The sequence below is a fragment of the Macrotis lagotis genome, chromosome 1 (genome assembly GCF_037893015.1).
Source record: "Macrotis lagotis isolate mMagLag1 chromosome 1, bilby.v1.9.chrom.fasta, whole genome shotgun sequence".
Taxonomy (NCBI): Eukaryota; Metazoa; Chordata; class Mammalia; order Peramelemorphia; family Peramelidae; genus Macrotis; species Macrotis lagotis.
The window spans coordinates 903946403-903961861 of NC_133658.1; the positions used below are offsets into that span (position 1 = coordinate 903946403).

The following is a 15459-nucleotide window of genomic DNA, read 5'->3' on the forward strand; positions in this document are numbered from 1 at the left end:
TTAAAAAGAGGACTGGTTTTAATTTACAGGGGAATACTAAATGTACAGGATTCCTTAAAAAATCGTTATACACAATAAATACAGTACAAAATATGTTACAGTACTAGTTTGTCTCCGAGATCTCAAAGCCCGGCAATGGGTGGGAGCAAGGGCAGGGCTGGAAGGGCGGGAAGAGAGTGGTCTGCTTCGGCTTTGGGAGACTCTCTGACTTGGGAGGGGTGGGGAGTGGGGGGCAGCTCGCATCCATGCACACACACACACACACACACACACACACACACACACACACACACACACACACACACACACACACACACACACACACACACACACACAAAACAACACACAGAGCTCCTCAGAGGGCTAGAAAAGACAGCCCCCTTTGTGAAGAGACACAGTGGGAGGCACGGTGGTGCAAGTAATCTGGCAAGCTGGGGGACAGTTCTGCTCCACTGGGACAGGTCCCCTCCCTGGGGCAGGCCTCAGTTTCCCCAGGGCAATGAGACAGATGGCTTCGAAGGTCCCTCCCAGCTGGAAATCCACCTCTAGAGCAGCGCCTGATCGGTCGGCCCGCAGTAGGCTCTGGCTAAATCCTTTTCCCTCTCTCTGGACTCCATGGTCCCTCAGGCTCCTCTCCCTGCTCTCTATCTCTCTCACACTCAGACACACAGATAGGACACACAGTGGCAGTAATCAGCGTCCCCTCCTGGCCCCTCCCTGGAGCTGGAGCGGAACCCAAGGACCCACTGAGATCACCGGTTGTGGGTACCGGGGTTCCCAAAGGGCCTCCCAGAGACCTAGGGACCTTGCTTGCTCGCTCCATGGCCCCATCCCCCCCACCTCCTTTTCTTAGTGTTTTGGGGCTGGAGCCAGGTTGGGGGGGTATTGATAAATCGAATAACTTAGGAAAGAAACAGCAAGTTGTTTGGGGAAGAAGGAAGAAGGGTGAACCCTGACCTGACCCTCCCTGGGGGCTGGAGGTCGGGGGGGGGGGCAGCGGGCTAGTGATCTCCCCCAGTGTCCTCAGGGCCATTTGCAGGGGACCGTGGAGGGAAGGGAGGGGGAGATGCTCTGCTGTTATCTATTCAACGTCCTGGCGCCCAGGCCCCCATTGTGGCTGGGGCCCAGGTAGCCATCAGGCCGATGCAGGGGAGGGGAGGTGGCGGTGCTGGCGGTGGTGGCCGGGTGGGGGTGGGAAGGGCCCCCCGCAGTCCGGCCTGAGGCCTGAGGGGCCGCCTGCTGGAGGTTGAGGATGCTGTCGATGGCACTCTGAAGATGCTCCGTCAGAGAGTCATCCTGGGGGCTGTCGCTCGAGAAGCTGGCATTGTCCATGTCCGGAGACTCCGATTTGCGCCTCTTGGCGGGTGGCAAGGGAGGCGCCTCCCAGGCGGGTTCCCCTCCGGGCCCAGACCCGGCTCCGGCCCCAGTGGTCACCACCTCCAGGGGGGCTGCCTTCATTACCCGCTGGTATAGCTCGTCCTCCACCTCCGCCAGCTCCCGGATGAGGCCACTGGTGGTGTCGTCCGATTTTATGAGGGGGGCCGGGCTCCCCCCAGAGGCTGCCCGGGGGACCCCAGCCCGGCAGCTAGTGAAGGCATCCACGTTCTCCCGGTAGGTCTTGCGGAGGGGCAGCCTGGGGCACTGAGAAGTGGGTGGGGCTGGCTTCCTATCCGTGGGTGCAGGGGGGTGCTCCACCGTCCCATTCATCTGACCCGAAGAGGCTGGGGCAGGGGCCTGAGGTGGCAGTGAGGCTGGGGGCTCAGGCCCCTTGGGTCCTGGAGAGGGGTGGTGTACGGGGTCCAAGGCTGTGTTGTGGACCACCTTGCTGAGTCCGGCCTCCTGCTTTATTTTAAGCTTGAGGCCGATCCGACTTCGGGCCTCATAGGTTTTGATGGGCGGACGGCTCCGGGAAGGCAGGGGCGTGTCCTCATCGGCATCCAGCGAAGAAGCGGCAGAGGAAGAAGAAGAGGAGGAGGAAGAGGAGGAAGCTCGGGCCCAGGTCACAGATGGAGAGCCACCTGCCCCACCATGCCGAATCACCAACTTGGTGGGTGGGTGCGGAGGCATCTGGGTCGGAGCCCCCGAGGAGGAGGAAGAAGAGAGTGGGGGGTGGGCTGGGGTGCAGGAGAGCCGGTGGGCACTGTGGCTCTCTGATCCCAAGACGGGGAGGCCGTGGGGCCTGGAGGAAGACACATACTCATCTGCAAGTAGTAAGGAGGGAGAAATGGGGGGTCACTAAGAAGAGAGGACCTCTCTCCCAGCTCCAGGGGGAGGGTCTGCCCTCCACATCCCCCTGTCAAAGCATCCCTCCCCCCAAGTTTCAGGACAGAGCCAGCAGGTATACTCAGCACCTCCCTAGCTAGATCCCAGTGATGCCCCTCTTGGACTGAGAGTTAAATGAGGGCAGGGAAGGTCCAGTCCTCCAGTATTCAAGGCTTATTTAAATATTTGTGGAATCTGCTGCCTGCCATGGTTATTCAATGACTTCTATTCAACCACCTGCCCCCGACTCCTTAACATCACAGGGAGGAAGAACAGGATAAGGGGGGAGAAGCAGGAAAGCCCTCCTTTTTCTCTAGGGAGAAGGTACTTTCCCACAAGTCCCAGTGAAAAAGTTAGGGAACAGATGGGCCAGTTAGGAAGCCCAGGTGCTTCCAGGTCTGCCCCAAGCAGGCCACCACGCCACCCCCTCCCCCAACCCAGCCTGGAACAAGGGTCCATTCTCACCTGGCTTCTCCTTGGCCAACTGCTTGTCCAGAGCCAGTGTGGTTTTCTCTTCTTGGATAAACATTCGATCGATCATAACCATCTCTGCAGAAGGACTCACCCTCTGGAGGGGAAAAAGGGCAGAGAATCAGTGGCGGGTCTCCTGCCGCCCCCCCCAATCTAGCTCTTTAGGATTCCTTGGTCTCCCCCTCCCCAACAGGTGAGCCCATTAGCTTAGGTATCAGCATTGAGGCAAGGGCCCAGTGAAATCCAGGAATCCAAGCTGAAAGGACCAGAAGCCAGCTAGTCCAGGAGGAGACTAACCCATCGGCCCCAAGATCACCTGGGCAGTAAGCATCAGATGCAGAATTTGAACCCGGGATCCCTGGGACGTGCCCCATTCTGCCAGTGGGGATACCCAATGCCTCCTCCCAGCCTGGCGGTTGTGGACTGGCAGGTAGAAACCTGGGACAGAGGGTGGGCTTACCCGGGACTCCTCCAGAAGAAGCAGGCGATACTTATTCAACATGGCCTGGGTGCGTCTCAACAGCTGCGTGGAAACAGTCTCAAACTCTTCATCCACTGCCAGAGAGAGGTGACAGAGGCACAGAATCAAACTCTTTCCCTTTCACCATGTGTCTTTCATCAACATGGTGATGGAGGAAGAAATCGTTGGGGTGATCTCTTATAGGGTCCTTCCATCTCCCCTCCCTTCCACACCCCCCCCCCCAGGACCCTCAGCAATGCCAAGCACACAGATGGTCTGAGACAATGGCCCTCCTCAGGAGAGTCATCACTAAGTCCCCACCTCAGAAACCAACTGTCCCATTTAACAGAAGAGGAAACCGAGGCCCAGAAAGATTCAATGACTCAGGATTACAATCTACAGCCAAAAGGGACCTCCAAGCACACCCCAATGGAGAAGCAGAGAGGAGGAGCCCCCGAGAGCTTCCCAGAGCACTCCCAACAGGTCCTCACCTCTTCGGTGGTCATGGGGAGAGGGAAGGGCTCCCTGGTAGACGTGATAGGGCAGCAGGCGACGCAGAGCATCCTCAAAGGAAGGGAAGGCGGTCTTGTAGTCAGGATGCAGAACAGAACCTTGATGGCGATGAAGATGCTCCAGAAAACTGGGGCCAAGGGTGTAAAAATGGTGAGACAGAAGAAAGACACTCCCATATACACACCCAAACATCAGGCCAGTACTTTGTGTGGAAGGAAGAAACTGGAAACAAAGTCATTGATGACCCATCCAAAGGGAAAATCGCCTAGGCCACGGCTGTAAATAATACCCCATCAGAAAAAACAAACTTACTAATATGAAAATCTGTTAAACACAATTGTACCACTTTTACCAAACTGCCCACCATCATGGGTGGGGGGAGTGGTAGAAAAATGTGGAACTCAAAAGCTTTCAAAAAAAGATGAATGTTTAAAATTACTTTTGCAGCAGAAAATAAAATTAAATTAAAAAAAGAGGGGCAGCTGGGTGGTGCAGTGGAATAGAGCATCGTCCCTGGAGTCAGGAGTCCCTGAGTTCAAATCCGGTCTCAGACACTTAATAATGACCTAGCTGTGTGGCCTTGGGCAAGCCACTTAACCCTATCTGCCTTGCAAAAACCTAAAAAAAAAAAAAAAAAAAAGAATAACAAAAATGAAAAACCCTAGGGAAACTTAAGGTAAATGGAGAGAGAGCAAAAGGAGCAGGACCAGGAGACCATGACAGAGTCAGATCTGGACATCCTTGCTCCAATGTCATCTCCTCTCTGAGGGCATGGGCAGGCAGATCTCTTCCTTTGCACCCTTAGTTTGGCTCCTAGTTGGTGCTTAGTAATAGTTTTAATGACTGATAATTACTAAAATGATGTAAATTGAAAAAAAAAAAACCCACTAAATTGAACACTATATCCTGGACAAGCTTGTCCTAGAAGAAATGAGAAAAGGCACTTCCCTCCTTCCTTTGCAGAGGTGAGAGACCATGGGTGTGTCATATGATATACTAGCCGTCATGGCGGCCACGCTGGTTGGTTTTGTTGGACTGGATTCTTCTCTTTCCTTTTTAACATTTGTTATAAAGAATGGTTCGTTGGGGAGGGGAGGGGAAGGGATATATTCTAAAATGACAATAATAGCATGAGGCCCTGATAAAAATAATTTGAAAAATAAAAATACTTGTGGGAACAAATTTTAAAAGATAGGAAGAGGAGACCCCAGAGGAGCCAAGGACATTCTTTCTGTCTGCATCATCCACCCTTGGGACCCGGCCCCAGCCCCCACTCACCAGGCCTCCTTGCTGGGTTGTACTGTGGCAGATTTCTTCAGGTTGCTCACTTTGCTCTCATACTTGGGGGACAAAGGGAGGAGAAAGAGAGGGTGAGAGTCTAATGAAGGCAGCTTTGAATATTTCTCTGCTTCCCCCCACATGTTTCATCCCTGCCCGCCACATCCTACCAGTTAAGAACCCCAAGAAAGAGACAGAGATGTCTTCCTGACTTGGGAAGAGAGGGTGATGGACAAATGGTCCTTGGGATTCAAGCACTCAACAAGAGGGGAGTGGTCAGAGATGATCTCACCTGGGCAGGGGGGCTTGGTCTGGACTAGGGGAGCCCCTTCCCCACAACCTAGATCTACAAGAACCCTGTGGGAAGGGCCTAGGCTCATGGCAACAACTTTAGGCTGGGGAGACTTGCGATGGAGGGGGGGGGGGGCATTGATGGGGCACCCAGCCAGGCCAAGTGGGGTATCTGTACCCCAGATTGTTATCTGTACTTCTGCATCTGTCTGTAAGGCCAGGCCCGCATCATTCTCCCTTGGTTTCTGGATGTGTCTCTGAAGGTCTGATCTTTGCCTGTCTCTGAGGGGCTCAGAAGCTCCAATCCAATAGGTACCCAAGCAGCAATCTCACTACCACATCCCTAATGGATCATTGTGCAAAGGCCTCCAGCTATGCAGAGAGCATTCCCCAGGGTAAGCGCCCATTTCGCTCTGGAATGGCTTGAGATTGTAAGATATTATATCAAGTCTAGCTTTTCCTCTTTGTAATTTCTGACATAACTCAGCTACTCAGTAACAATTCTGTCCTGTCCCCACTAAAAAATCTCTTCCCCAGGCTAAATATGCCTAGCTTCTTCATCAGAAATTAATCTGGGCACAGTGGATAGAACACCAGCCCTGGAGTCGGGACAACCTGAGTTCAAATCTGGCCTCAGACACTTAATAATTACCTAGCTGTGTGACCTTGGGCAAGTCCTTAACCTCCATAGCCTTAAATAAAAATAAAATTAAAAAAAGAAATTAAACTGATGGGGGCAGCTAAGTGGCACAATGAATAGGGCAATGACTCTGGATTCAGGAGGACCTGAGTTCACATCTGACCTTAGACACAATAATTACTAGTTGTGTGACCATGGGCAAGTCACTTAACCCCATAGCCTAAAATTAAAATAAAATTAAAAAAAAAAGAAATTAATCTGGTGGGACAGTGTATAACACACTGGCCCTGGAGTTGGGAGGACCTGAGTTCAAATCTGACCTCAGATACTTAACTATTACCTAGCTGTGTGACCTTGGGCAAGCCACTTAACCCCACTGCCTTGCAAAAACCAAAAAAAATTTTTAAAAAAATCTAGCAAGGTCACCAAGCCTCATGCCATCCTAATCACCCTTCCTTGGCTGTTGATATTCTTAAAGCTCCCTATGTGATCTGGCTGGGCAAGGGTCTGAGGGACGGTCACATTACCCCTTTATTATGGATTCTTTGCCTCTCTTAAGGAGTCCCAAAACTGTGTTGGTTTTTCTGGCTGCCATATTGGTCTCCATTCAGCCCTTTTCTATGGGTGCCATTGGCTGGGCTTTGTCCATCCTGGACCAGACCCAAGGATTCTACCGATTAGATTTTGGCCCATGGTCTCTTTCTGGATCCAGGGTCAGGGCCCTATCTCTCCCAGATTACTTCATGAGAAAGAAGAACAGCCATTTCAGCCTAATTTGCTCAATGACCACATTTTGCCCATTTCTGAGCTTGGCTCTGACTCTCCTTCTGGGGTCTGCCCCCTTCACGTCCACCTGATTCTATGCCCAGTCTGCTGTCTCAAGACCTTGGCCAATGAGCTGATCCCTCAGCAGCTCTTACCTGCCCCGGAGATGGGCCGGATGTCTTTCCCTGCCCTGTGACCTTGGCCCCGGCCAAGGTTGAAATGCCGCTGCCAAACACTTTGCTATCTGCAGAGATCAATGAAGGGGCAGTTGAGGATGGGCAGACATGAACACGTGGGGACAAACCCACTGAGAGGCCTCCCTACCCTCCCTCTGCTCCTGGCACTGGTTCCACTTCTAGCAATACACACTATGGGCCTCTAGAAAAAGACCTCCAAAAGCCAGGGTTACTCCCACCCCCCCCCAGACCCCCCAGACTGAGGCTCCTGATAAGGGTGGGGGGGCCACATCTCCCCCTTAGATCGGGGCCTCCCTTGTCTTTTTCTATGCCCCCCCCCAGCATCTCAGTGACACTGAAGATATTTTCACCTCTTGCCCCCACTGGGCTCTACTTCTTCTGTTCACCCCCTCCCCAAGTCCACCAGTCTCCCTCCCACCATGTACCTGTGCTGGCCGCTGGGGCAGGAGGGTGAGTGGAGGTGGCCTGGGTTCCAGGTGGGGCCTGCCCACTAACCAGGATGGAGGGGGTTGAGCTGGCAAGGGGGCCCAGGGTTGGGGGGGTCTGCTGGGTGGCTGGGGGACCTGCAGCTTTCCCCTGCAGAATGAGCCCTGATGGCACCTATGGGGACACAAAGGATAAGAGGTGAGCTTATGCGGAGTAGGGTAAGGTATAAGGATGTAGAAACTCTGGGCCCCCCAGGAGAGACGACTGAGCCCGTCTTCAGAGAGGCAGCCAAAGGTCAGATATGGGACCATGACTGACAGGGAGAGACATGAGAAAAGCTCGCTGCCTTGGGATCCTTGAGTGGCCCCCCTTGGGGCATCACCTTCCTGCCCTCAGTTTCCTCCTTAGTAAATGGAGGTGTTTGGCCCAAATGGCTTCTGAACCTGCATCCTACTGTCCCATGGCAAGGTTGGAGTTTAAAGGGATGGGGTGATCTCACAGTTGGGTCCCCCAGCCCGCCCCCATGCCCCGATCGTCACCTGGTGGAATCTCTCCAGGAGTGGCTTGGATTGAGCCGCTGGGGTGGCCAGGGCCTGGAATGGATTGGGCACCATTTGGAAGGTCCTTGGGGGTGGGGGGGCTGGAGGCTGTGGAGGGGGCTCTGGAGCAAGGTGGACTGCTGGTGTGGGTGTGGGGGGCTTGAGGGGTACTTGGCTTGGGGCAAACTGGAGCTGGAAGTGGGGTGAATTTGAGTGAGGGGCATCAGGGGGTGCTGAGGCAGACAGCCTGGAGGTGTTATCGGAGGTGGTAGTTGCTAACTGAGCTTGCAGGTGTGGAGGGGGAGGTGCAGGGCCCTCAGGAGGTTGTGAGGGGGGTCGGAGAGGGGGAGTAGGGGCTGCAGCTGGAGCTTGAGTAGGGGCACCATGGGAGGAAGGGCCCAGGGGGTTCTGGATGACAAACAGGCCAGGAAGGGGCTGAGGCGGTGGACAAGGGTGCAGGGGGGGCTCTGAGGGCGGTCGGGACACACTCTGCGGTTGGGAGGGTGGGCGGGAGTGGGGCCGGGAAGGGGGCCGGGAGGGGGGCCGGGCAGGGTGGGGGGAAGGCAGGTGAGGGCTATCGCCCAGTGGTGGTGGGTGAGGTAGCGACGGGGACGAGGAAGCCCCTGGGACCTTCTGTTGAGTGGCTGAGATCTGCCAGAGAAGGGGAAAAAGCCAAGTCAGCCCTGGACTCCTCTTCTCCCCATCCACCTATTGAAAAGTCTGAGTTCCCTCATTGTTCTTCTCTGTGGAACCCCCCCACCCAAGGAAAATCCGGCCCTCACCTAGCAGTCCCGCACTCGCCACCCCCCATCCCCAGCCCGGTCCTGCCACAGCTCTCCTCCCCTGACCAGCATCCCACACACCACCTCTCCTTCCAGAGCCCCATCTCTAAGCCAGCCCCTCCCTGCACCCCTCTTATACCCCCCAACAGAAAGAACCCTGAAGCAGGGGTGAGGATGGGGGAGGAGAGGGGCAGCAACAACACTGGGGGTCACAAAAGGTGGCAGCAGGGGGAAGCAGAGAGCAGCAGAGTCGGGGTGGGAAGCCCCTCAGAGGTGTTCCCCTCCCCCCATCATCCTAGCCAGGTCAAGGGAGACACGGACCATAGCAGCAGGTCTGATGCCTGGCAACAGATGGGCACACCCGCAGGAGGGTGCAGTCTAGGAGATGGAGCTCCTCTGCCTTGGCCAATGTGTCTGCCCCTTGGCACAGGGTTTGTGTATGTTCTGGCTTCAATTTCTCCTATGTCCTTGTGTCCGTCTGGGTTCCCTTACCCCTGCCACGCTAGCCACTCCTGGTTTGCCACCCAAAAATGTGGTCATTGGGGCCCATCCCCCAGCCTTATAGGACCATGGGAGAATTCCCCCCATACCCCTAGTTTGCAGGGGAAGAAATTAAGGCCCAGAATCAGAAAGTGCTTTGTCCAACTTCACACGAGGCATGGGCAGGATGTGAACTCAAGTCCAGAGCTCATGTCTTCCCACTCCACCACATGGACTTGGTTCTTGGGGATTCCCAGACCCTTTCCCTCTCAAGGGATGGATGGAGATCTGACATCAGTGAATATAAGTTGGGGGTCCAGACAATCACTCCTAAGACACTCTAAGCTGCAGCCTCAATCTATGTCCCTAGGGAAGTGTTGGGCGGGGGGGGGGGGGGCCTGGGACATTGTGAGAGAGATAATTTTCATTAGGCTTTAAAATAAACCCCAAACCAAAATGACACCAAGCTGGTGATTCCCCCATAGCCACAAGGTGTGCGCAGCTGGGTCTGATACAAACAGACAAGTAGGGGCGCCTGCCCAAAGGCTGATCACCATCCTCCAGGTATCTTCCAGATCCTTTCTAACCTGGGGTACCCACCACAGAACACAATTCCCATGGTGTGGTGTGGTGTGGTGTGGTGTGGCCTGTGTGGGCCAGGGACCAGAGATACCAGTCCTGGCCACAGGGCTGCCCATCCCCCACCACACTGCCCACCCCTCTAAGACTAAGGCTCCTCAATCCTGCCCTCTGACCACGCTTCCCCTGGTTTAAACTTGTGAGTACCCAAGATTTGGATTTGACATGGATTCCAATTAAATGAAATCTTATTAGAATCAATACTTAATCTTCTTAGTTTAACACTTAAATTCCTGGCCAAGGCTTAGTGTTCTAATCTGTAAAATGGGGAGGGAGTCAGCAGCCACCCTCGAAGGGCTTTAGTGAGACTGTTATCATTGGTTGAACGGATCAATGCCTGGGCGTGATCTGTGAATCAGCTCGTATCATATCATGGATCCAAACCTGCATGTCTATATGTGACCATCAACACAGGATACCTTGGGCAGCCATGTATACCTGTGCCTGGTCCTTGGGGGTGGGGGGTTCCTTTCACTAAGGTCACCAACAACTCCCTTCTAGACACAACAATAGCTTTCTGATTACCTCCAATTTCTTTCTTTTTTTTTTTTCAGTTTTTGAGGGCAATGAAGTTAAATGACTTGCCCAAGGTCACACAAGTGACAGGTGGAATTTGAATTCGGGTCCTCCTGATTCCAGGGCATTGTTCCACTGTGCCACCTAGCTGCTCTCTCCAAGTTCTACTAGATATGGCTTGATTGTCCACATTATTTGCCTGCCATTTTTCCCCATTAGAGTGGGAGCTCCTTGAGGACAGGGACTGACTTTTGCCTTTCTTTGTATCTCAATGCACTGACACATATTAAAGCCTCAGTTTCCCTCTGAGAGCACTAGCTGGGGCTGATAAGCCCTATGGCCTCCCCTAGCTCTAGGAGGCTCTGTCTGCCAGATGATTTACCAGCATCTGAGATTGAACACAACTCCAACTTCAATCATTATCTTCCCCCTTCCAAACCCACTGTCCTTTCTGACACATTGGACCCTGCCCATGGTGACATTATTTCCTGCTTAGACATCAAGTCCCCAATGAGAACATTGGTTCCTTAAAGAGGGTCTGTTTTGGCCTTGCTTTGCACCTCAAAGCCCTGAACCTGGTAGGGGTTAATGCTTGATACTACTGTAGAAAATATTTTGTAAAGCAGAGAATCACAACATCTCCTGGCTGGGGGTATCACTGTCTCCCAAGGGGAGATAGAGGTAATGATCTCTCCATGGAGGAAAGTATGGTAGAAATGATGCTGCTAGATATAACCCAGTCATCCAGTCCAAGTCTTACTCAAGAAGGAATCTCCTTTCCAAGAGACCTTCCAATCCCCAATGGAAAAGACACCGCCATCTTCCAGGCCAGGCCAGGCCATGACTGAATGGTGCTAAGAGTTAACACAAACCTGCTCTGCTCTCTTTGTTCATTTTGCCCTTTCTTCCAACTTTTGTCCACCAAAGCTTAATCTCACTTTCAAGACATGGAGATGGTTTTGATGCCCTTTCCTCCCCAAGTCTTGTCTTCTACAGTCTAAACATCCTTTATTCCTTCTGTGGCCAGGGCTCTTTACCAGTCTTGTCTCCTTCTGGATGTTCCAAGTCCTTTCTAAAATCTGGCGTCCTGAACTGATAATAATAGTCAAGGTATAAGCTGACCTTTATTTATAGCTAGAAGCCAAGCCTCTCAAATGTGGTCCAAGATGGCAGCCCTTTCCAAAGAAGCTGACTTGCACTAAATCTGCCAAATATTTTTTTTTGGTTTTTTTCTTTTTTGCAAGGCAAATGGGGTTAAGTGGCTTGCCCAAGGCCACATAGCTAGGTAATTATTGAGTGTCTGAGGCCCCTCAGGTACTCGTGACTCCAGGGCCAGTGCTCTATCCACTGTGCCACCTAGCTGCCCCTGCCAAATCTTTTTCAAACAATTTGCTGTCTGATTTTGTCTCCCAAACCAGAAAATATGAAAAGCCTCCCAGCTACCTCTTTGTTCCCAAAATGACTTGGGAAAAGGTTAGACTCCTTCACCTGGTCTTAGTGCCTTCCACTCTTTCCATTCTCATCTCCCATTCCTCTTCAACACTCTGTTAGAATGCAAACTCCCTGAGAATCAGGGTTGCTTCCTTCATTGTATTTGTATTTGTGGTCATAGTCTGGCACCCAGTAGGTACTTAATATGAGCGCATCTGTGACCATAGCTTCTGGCACACAGTAGGTGCTTAGTAAGAGTTTGCTGATTCATCAGCTGATTCAACAGGCAATCTCACACTCAGAGAAGCAGACATCCCATGGCCCCTCATTCACCAGGTTCATTCTGGTTTCTGTATACACTTGGTGCTTACTCAAAGCTTCCAGAACAGAAGCTTCGAGGGCATATAAGCCCCTTCTCAACACCTATCTGTTGAAGTAAGGGCCTTCATTTTAGGGCCGTCTGGGCAATCTACGCCCAGCCAAACTGGACCGCCCTCCAGAGGTATCCCTTCCATCCTCTCCGGCCTTGAGTCTCCAGACTCCTCTGGGCAGTCTTTCCTGACCCTTCCAGCTGAGAGCTCATTCCCTGCACCTTCCACAGGAGCCTAGCTACAGCTTAAAAGGAACTCAGGGGCCCCCTTCATTTTACAGATAAGGAAACTGAGGCAGAGAAAGTCAAATTCCTGAGATTCGAACCCAGGGCTTCTGATTTCATAACACTTGTCCCATATTTCCTTTCTCTCCCCAAGACTTAAATGACTGCAGCCTCCCCTCCATAATATGGAATGGACTCAGAGGATCTCCTCGTCGTCCTCCTCCTCCCTTCACCCCATGTCTAACAGAGGACTGAGCACACAGTAGGTCCTCAGTGTCTGCTCTCCCTTCCAAGCAAGCGACAGAGGTATAGGCAGAAGGAAAGCAAGGGGTCAAGCAAAAGGGCAAGGAGCCCCTCCCCCCAACCAAAGAAAGCCAACCCCACATGAGACTTTGCCTGGAGATGGGGGTGGAGTGCTGAAGTGGGGGCTGGGGTCTACCTGGGGGGTCAGGGCCGGGGGAGTCTGGCTGGTGGGGAACTGAGGTATGAGGCCGGCTCCTTTGGTGTCGGGGGTGCCCGGAGCGGGGTCGCGGGCCTGCGGCTGGCCCGCACCGCTGCTGACTATGACAGAGGCGGGTGCGCTGCTCGAGGTGCTGGGGGCCGAGACAGCGACGTTGTAGGCGGGCAGAGGCAGGGAGAGGTGGGCGCTCTCCATGGGCAGCGGGAGGTACGGGGGCTGCTGGCTCCTCTCCTTCTGAAACAGCCCCAAAGGGTCAGCAATCCCTGCCCGTGGACGGGCTTCCCCACCCCAGAGACGCTGCCCCTGCCTTCACACAGGTCTAACACAGCATGTCCGTCGAGAGCCGGCCCTCAGGTAGCTCTCCTCCTGCCCGCGGTGGCAGGGTGACCACTGACCGATTTCTTTTCCCTCCTGCTCTCCCATCTCTTCTATCTCCTATCTCTTATTCATCTCTCTGGGAACTTTGTCAACCCCGCCCCAACCCCTCTCCCCTCTTCCCTGTCCAGTCCTCCTGCCCACCCACTCCCCAAGCCTTTCGGTTACCTGAGGCAGGAACATCTGCATGGACTCCTGACCAATAACGGTCGTGGTGGTGGCTGGTTGGCCCAGGACGATCTTCTCCGGGCTGGACGCCAAACTGGGACTCGGCTGGGGAGTCGTGGGCTGGGTGGGGGCCGGAGCCTGGGGGGCTGGGGGTGGTGGCTGCTGCTGGAGGCCCAGAGGCAGTGGGGCCGCAGGAGGCACAGCGGAGGCGGCGGGGGGAGCCTGGGGGGCTGCCTGCACAGTGAGGACGGGAGCTGCCTCGCCACCAGCTGGCGCCGTGGTGGGCTGGACCAGGCCCTCAGCTGCATTGAGCATGGCCACAGCACTAGGGGGAAGCGTGACCCCCTGGAGGACAGTGGCGGTGGCGGTGGGGCCGGCAGGAGCCGGCTGGCTCTGGGTGGGCAGGCTGCTGGCGGCCAGGGACACAGGCATCTGGAAGAGGGTGGGCTGGCCCACCTGGATGGGTGCAGCTGAGAGGATGTGGGCAGCCCCATGGCCACCGGCGTGGGGGGCTAACACAGAGCCCAGGCTGAGTGGCCCTGCCAGGTTCTGGTTGGTGAGGATCGGATTGGCGATGAGTTGGCCCCCTGTGTGGGGGGCAGCGGCCGCCGCAGCCAAGATCTGCCCTCCGACGTTGGCGGGGAGGGCCGAGATGGGCTGCGGGAGTTGGACGGTGGGGGCTCCAGGCAAAAGGAACTGGTTCTGGCCGGGGAGCATGTGCTGGGCGGGAATCACGATACTGCTGCCCTGGTTGAGGAGGTGGACGCTCATGGGCTTGCTGAGGGTGCCCGGTGGAGGAGCTGCTGAGGAGCCCGGCGTGCTGCCCACTGTGGCTGGGGGCGGCTTGAAGACATTGGCTGGCAGCGTGGGTGGGAAGCCAGACAGCACCACATTCTGGCCCGCCTTGCCCGCGGCCATGAAGGTCAGATTAGAGGAGGCCTTAGGGGGCTGGGGAAGGCTGCCCGCCTCGCCCTGGATGGTGAGGGTTGCGCCTGCAGTGCCGAAAGGCTTGGGCGTGAGCTGGTAGAGCTTCGGGGGCAGGACACCTGCCGGCTTAGGCTGGATGGGTGTCGGGGTGCGGTGCAGGATCACGTTGGGCGCTGGCACCAGGGAGGAGGCTCCTAGGCCTGAGGCCACCGCCAGCGGCTGGCCCCCCGGGCCTGCAGGCCCACCCGCAGCCGCAGTCCCCGGCACCCCGCCCCCAGCAAACACCGAGTTCCCATTCAGGGTGGTGGCGACTGCAGCTGGGAGGTTCTTCTGAATGACCAGGCCGGCCCCTTGAGGGGACACCCCAGCAGAGGCCAGCGTCACAGGGCCAGGTTCGGCTGGGGCCGCTGGGGCCAGATAGCCCCCCACGGGCACTTGCTTGGCAAGGAGCTGGGGGGCTGGTGGGTTGAGGGCCATAACAGACTGCCCCACCACCTGGATGGGTGCCAGGCCCAGGGCGGCAGCTGCAGCACCCCCAGGGCTGCCGTTGGGTAAGCCCTGAAGGCCAGGGATGGGCTGCAGGGTCACGTTGCCCAAACCGACAGGCTGCAAGAAGGGTTGGACGCTGAGGGCCTTGTTCACGTTCACCACATCAGGCGGCTGCACCAGGGCCTGGTGTGTCAAGACGGCTGGTGGCTGGAGGCCGAGGAGGTCAGCGCTGCCAGGAAACAGAGCCTGGGCTCCAGCAGCCGCACCCCCAGTCCCACCAGCCCCGCTGCCGTCTGCCGGTTGAAGAGTGGGCAGTTGGAAGGGGCCCAGGTCCAGCTCAGCCTCAGCTTCCAGCGTCTGCTCCGTGATGTTGGCCTCCTGCAGGCTCTGCTGAAGGATGTCACACGGCTGATCGGCACCCCCCGAGCCACCGCCGCCGCCGCCACCACTGGCGGACGGAGAGCCCAGGATGTCATCCTCCAGGAAGTCCAGGTCCACGCTGGTCGCAGGCTGGCTGGGCTCTGGGTTCAAGTGGTTGCCTGGTGCTTCTTGAACATGGAGCTGAAGACAGAGGGAAGTCAGCAGAGACAGGGTTAGAACACAAGCCCAGCTCGAGGTCCTTATACACCAACCTCCAGGTCAGTGGGGCTGCTGTCCAGCCACAGACCACGTACAGACTCCTTAGCTTCAAATCCATGAGTGGTGCCCCACTACCCACAGGTACCTCAGCCTGACACCCCTGGCTCCTTCACCCC

General features: G+C 55.4%; 1 protein-coding gene across 1 annotated transcript in view; it reads right to left on the reverse strand.

Moving 5' to 3' along the window:
• The window catches only part of BICRA (BRD4 interacting chromatin remodeling complex associated protein), a 67419-nt gene continuing 51960 nt past the window's right edge, over positions 1 to 15459 (reverse strand). The window contains exons 6-15 of the mRNA XM_074219165.1: positions 13289 to 15265; positions 12725 to 12979; positions 7843 to 8493; positions 7303 to 7477; positions 6836 to 6924; positions 4985 to 5046; positions 3685 to 3833; positions 3194 to 3288; positions 2728 to 2830; positions 1 to 2201 (exon numbers count right to left, since the gene is read on the reverse strand). Coding sequence (XP_074075266.1) covers positions 1078 to 2201; positions 2728 to 2830; positions 3194 to 3288; positions 3685 to 3833; positions 4985 to 5046; positions 6836 to 6924; positions 7303 to 7477; positions 7843 to 8493; positions 12725 to 12979; positions 13289 to 15265 — 4680 coding nt within the window. The 3' untranslated portion in view covers positions 1 to 1077. The remainder of the gene's footprint in view (positions 2202 to 2727; positions 2831 to 3193; positions 3289 to 3684; positions 3834 to 4984; positions 5047 to 6835; positions 6925 to 7302; positions 7478 to 7842; positions 8494 to 12724; positions 12980 to 13288; positions 15266 to 15459) is intronic.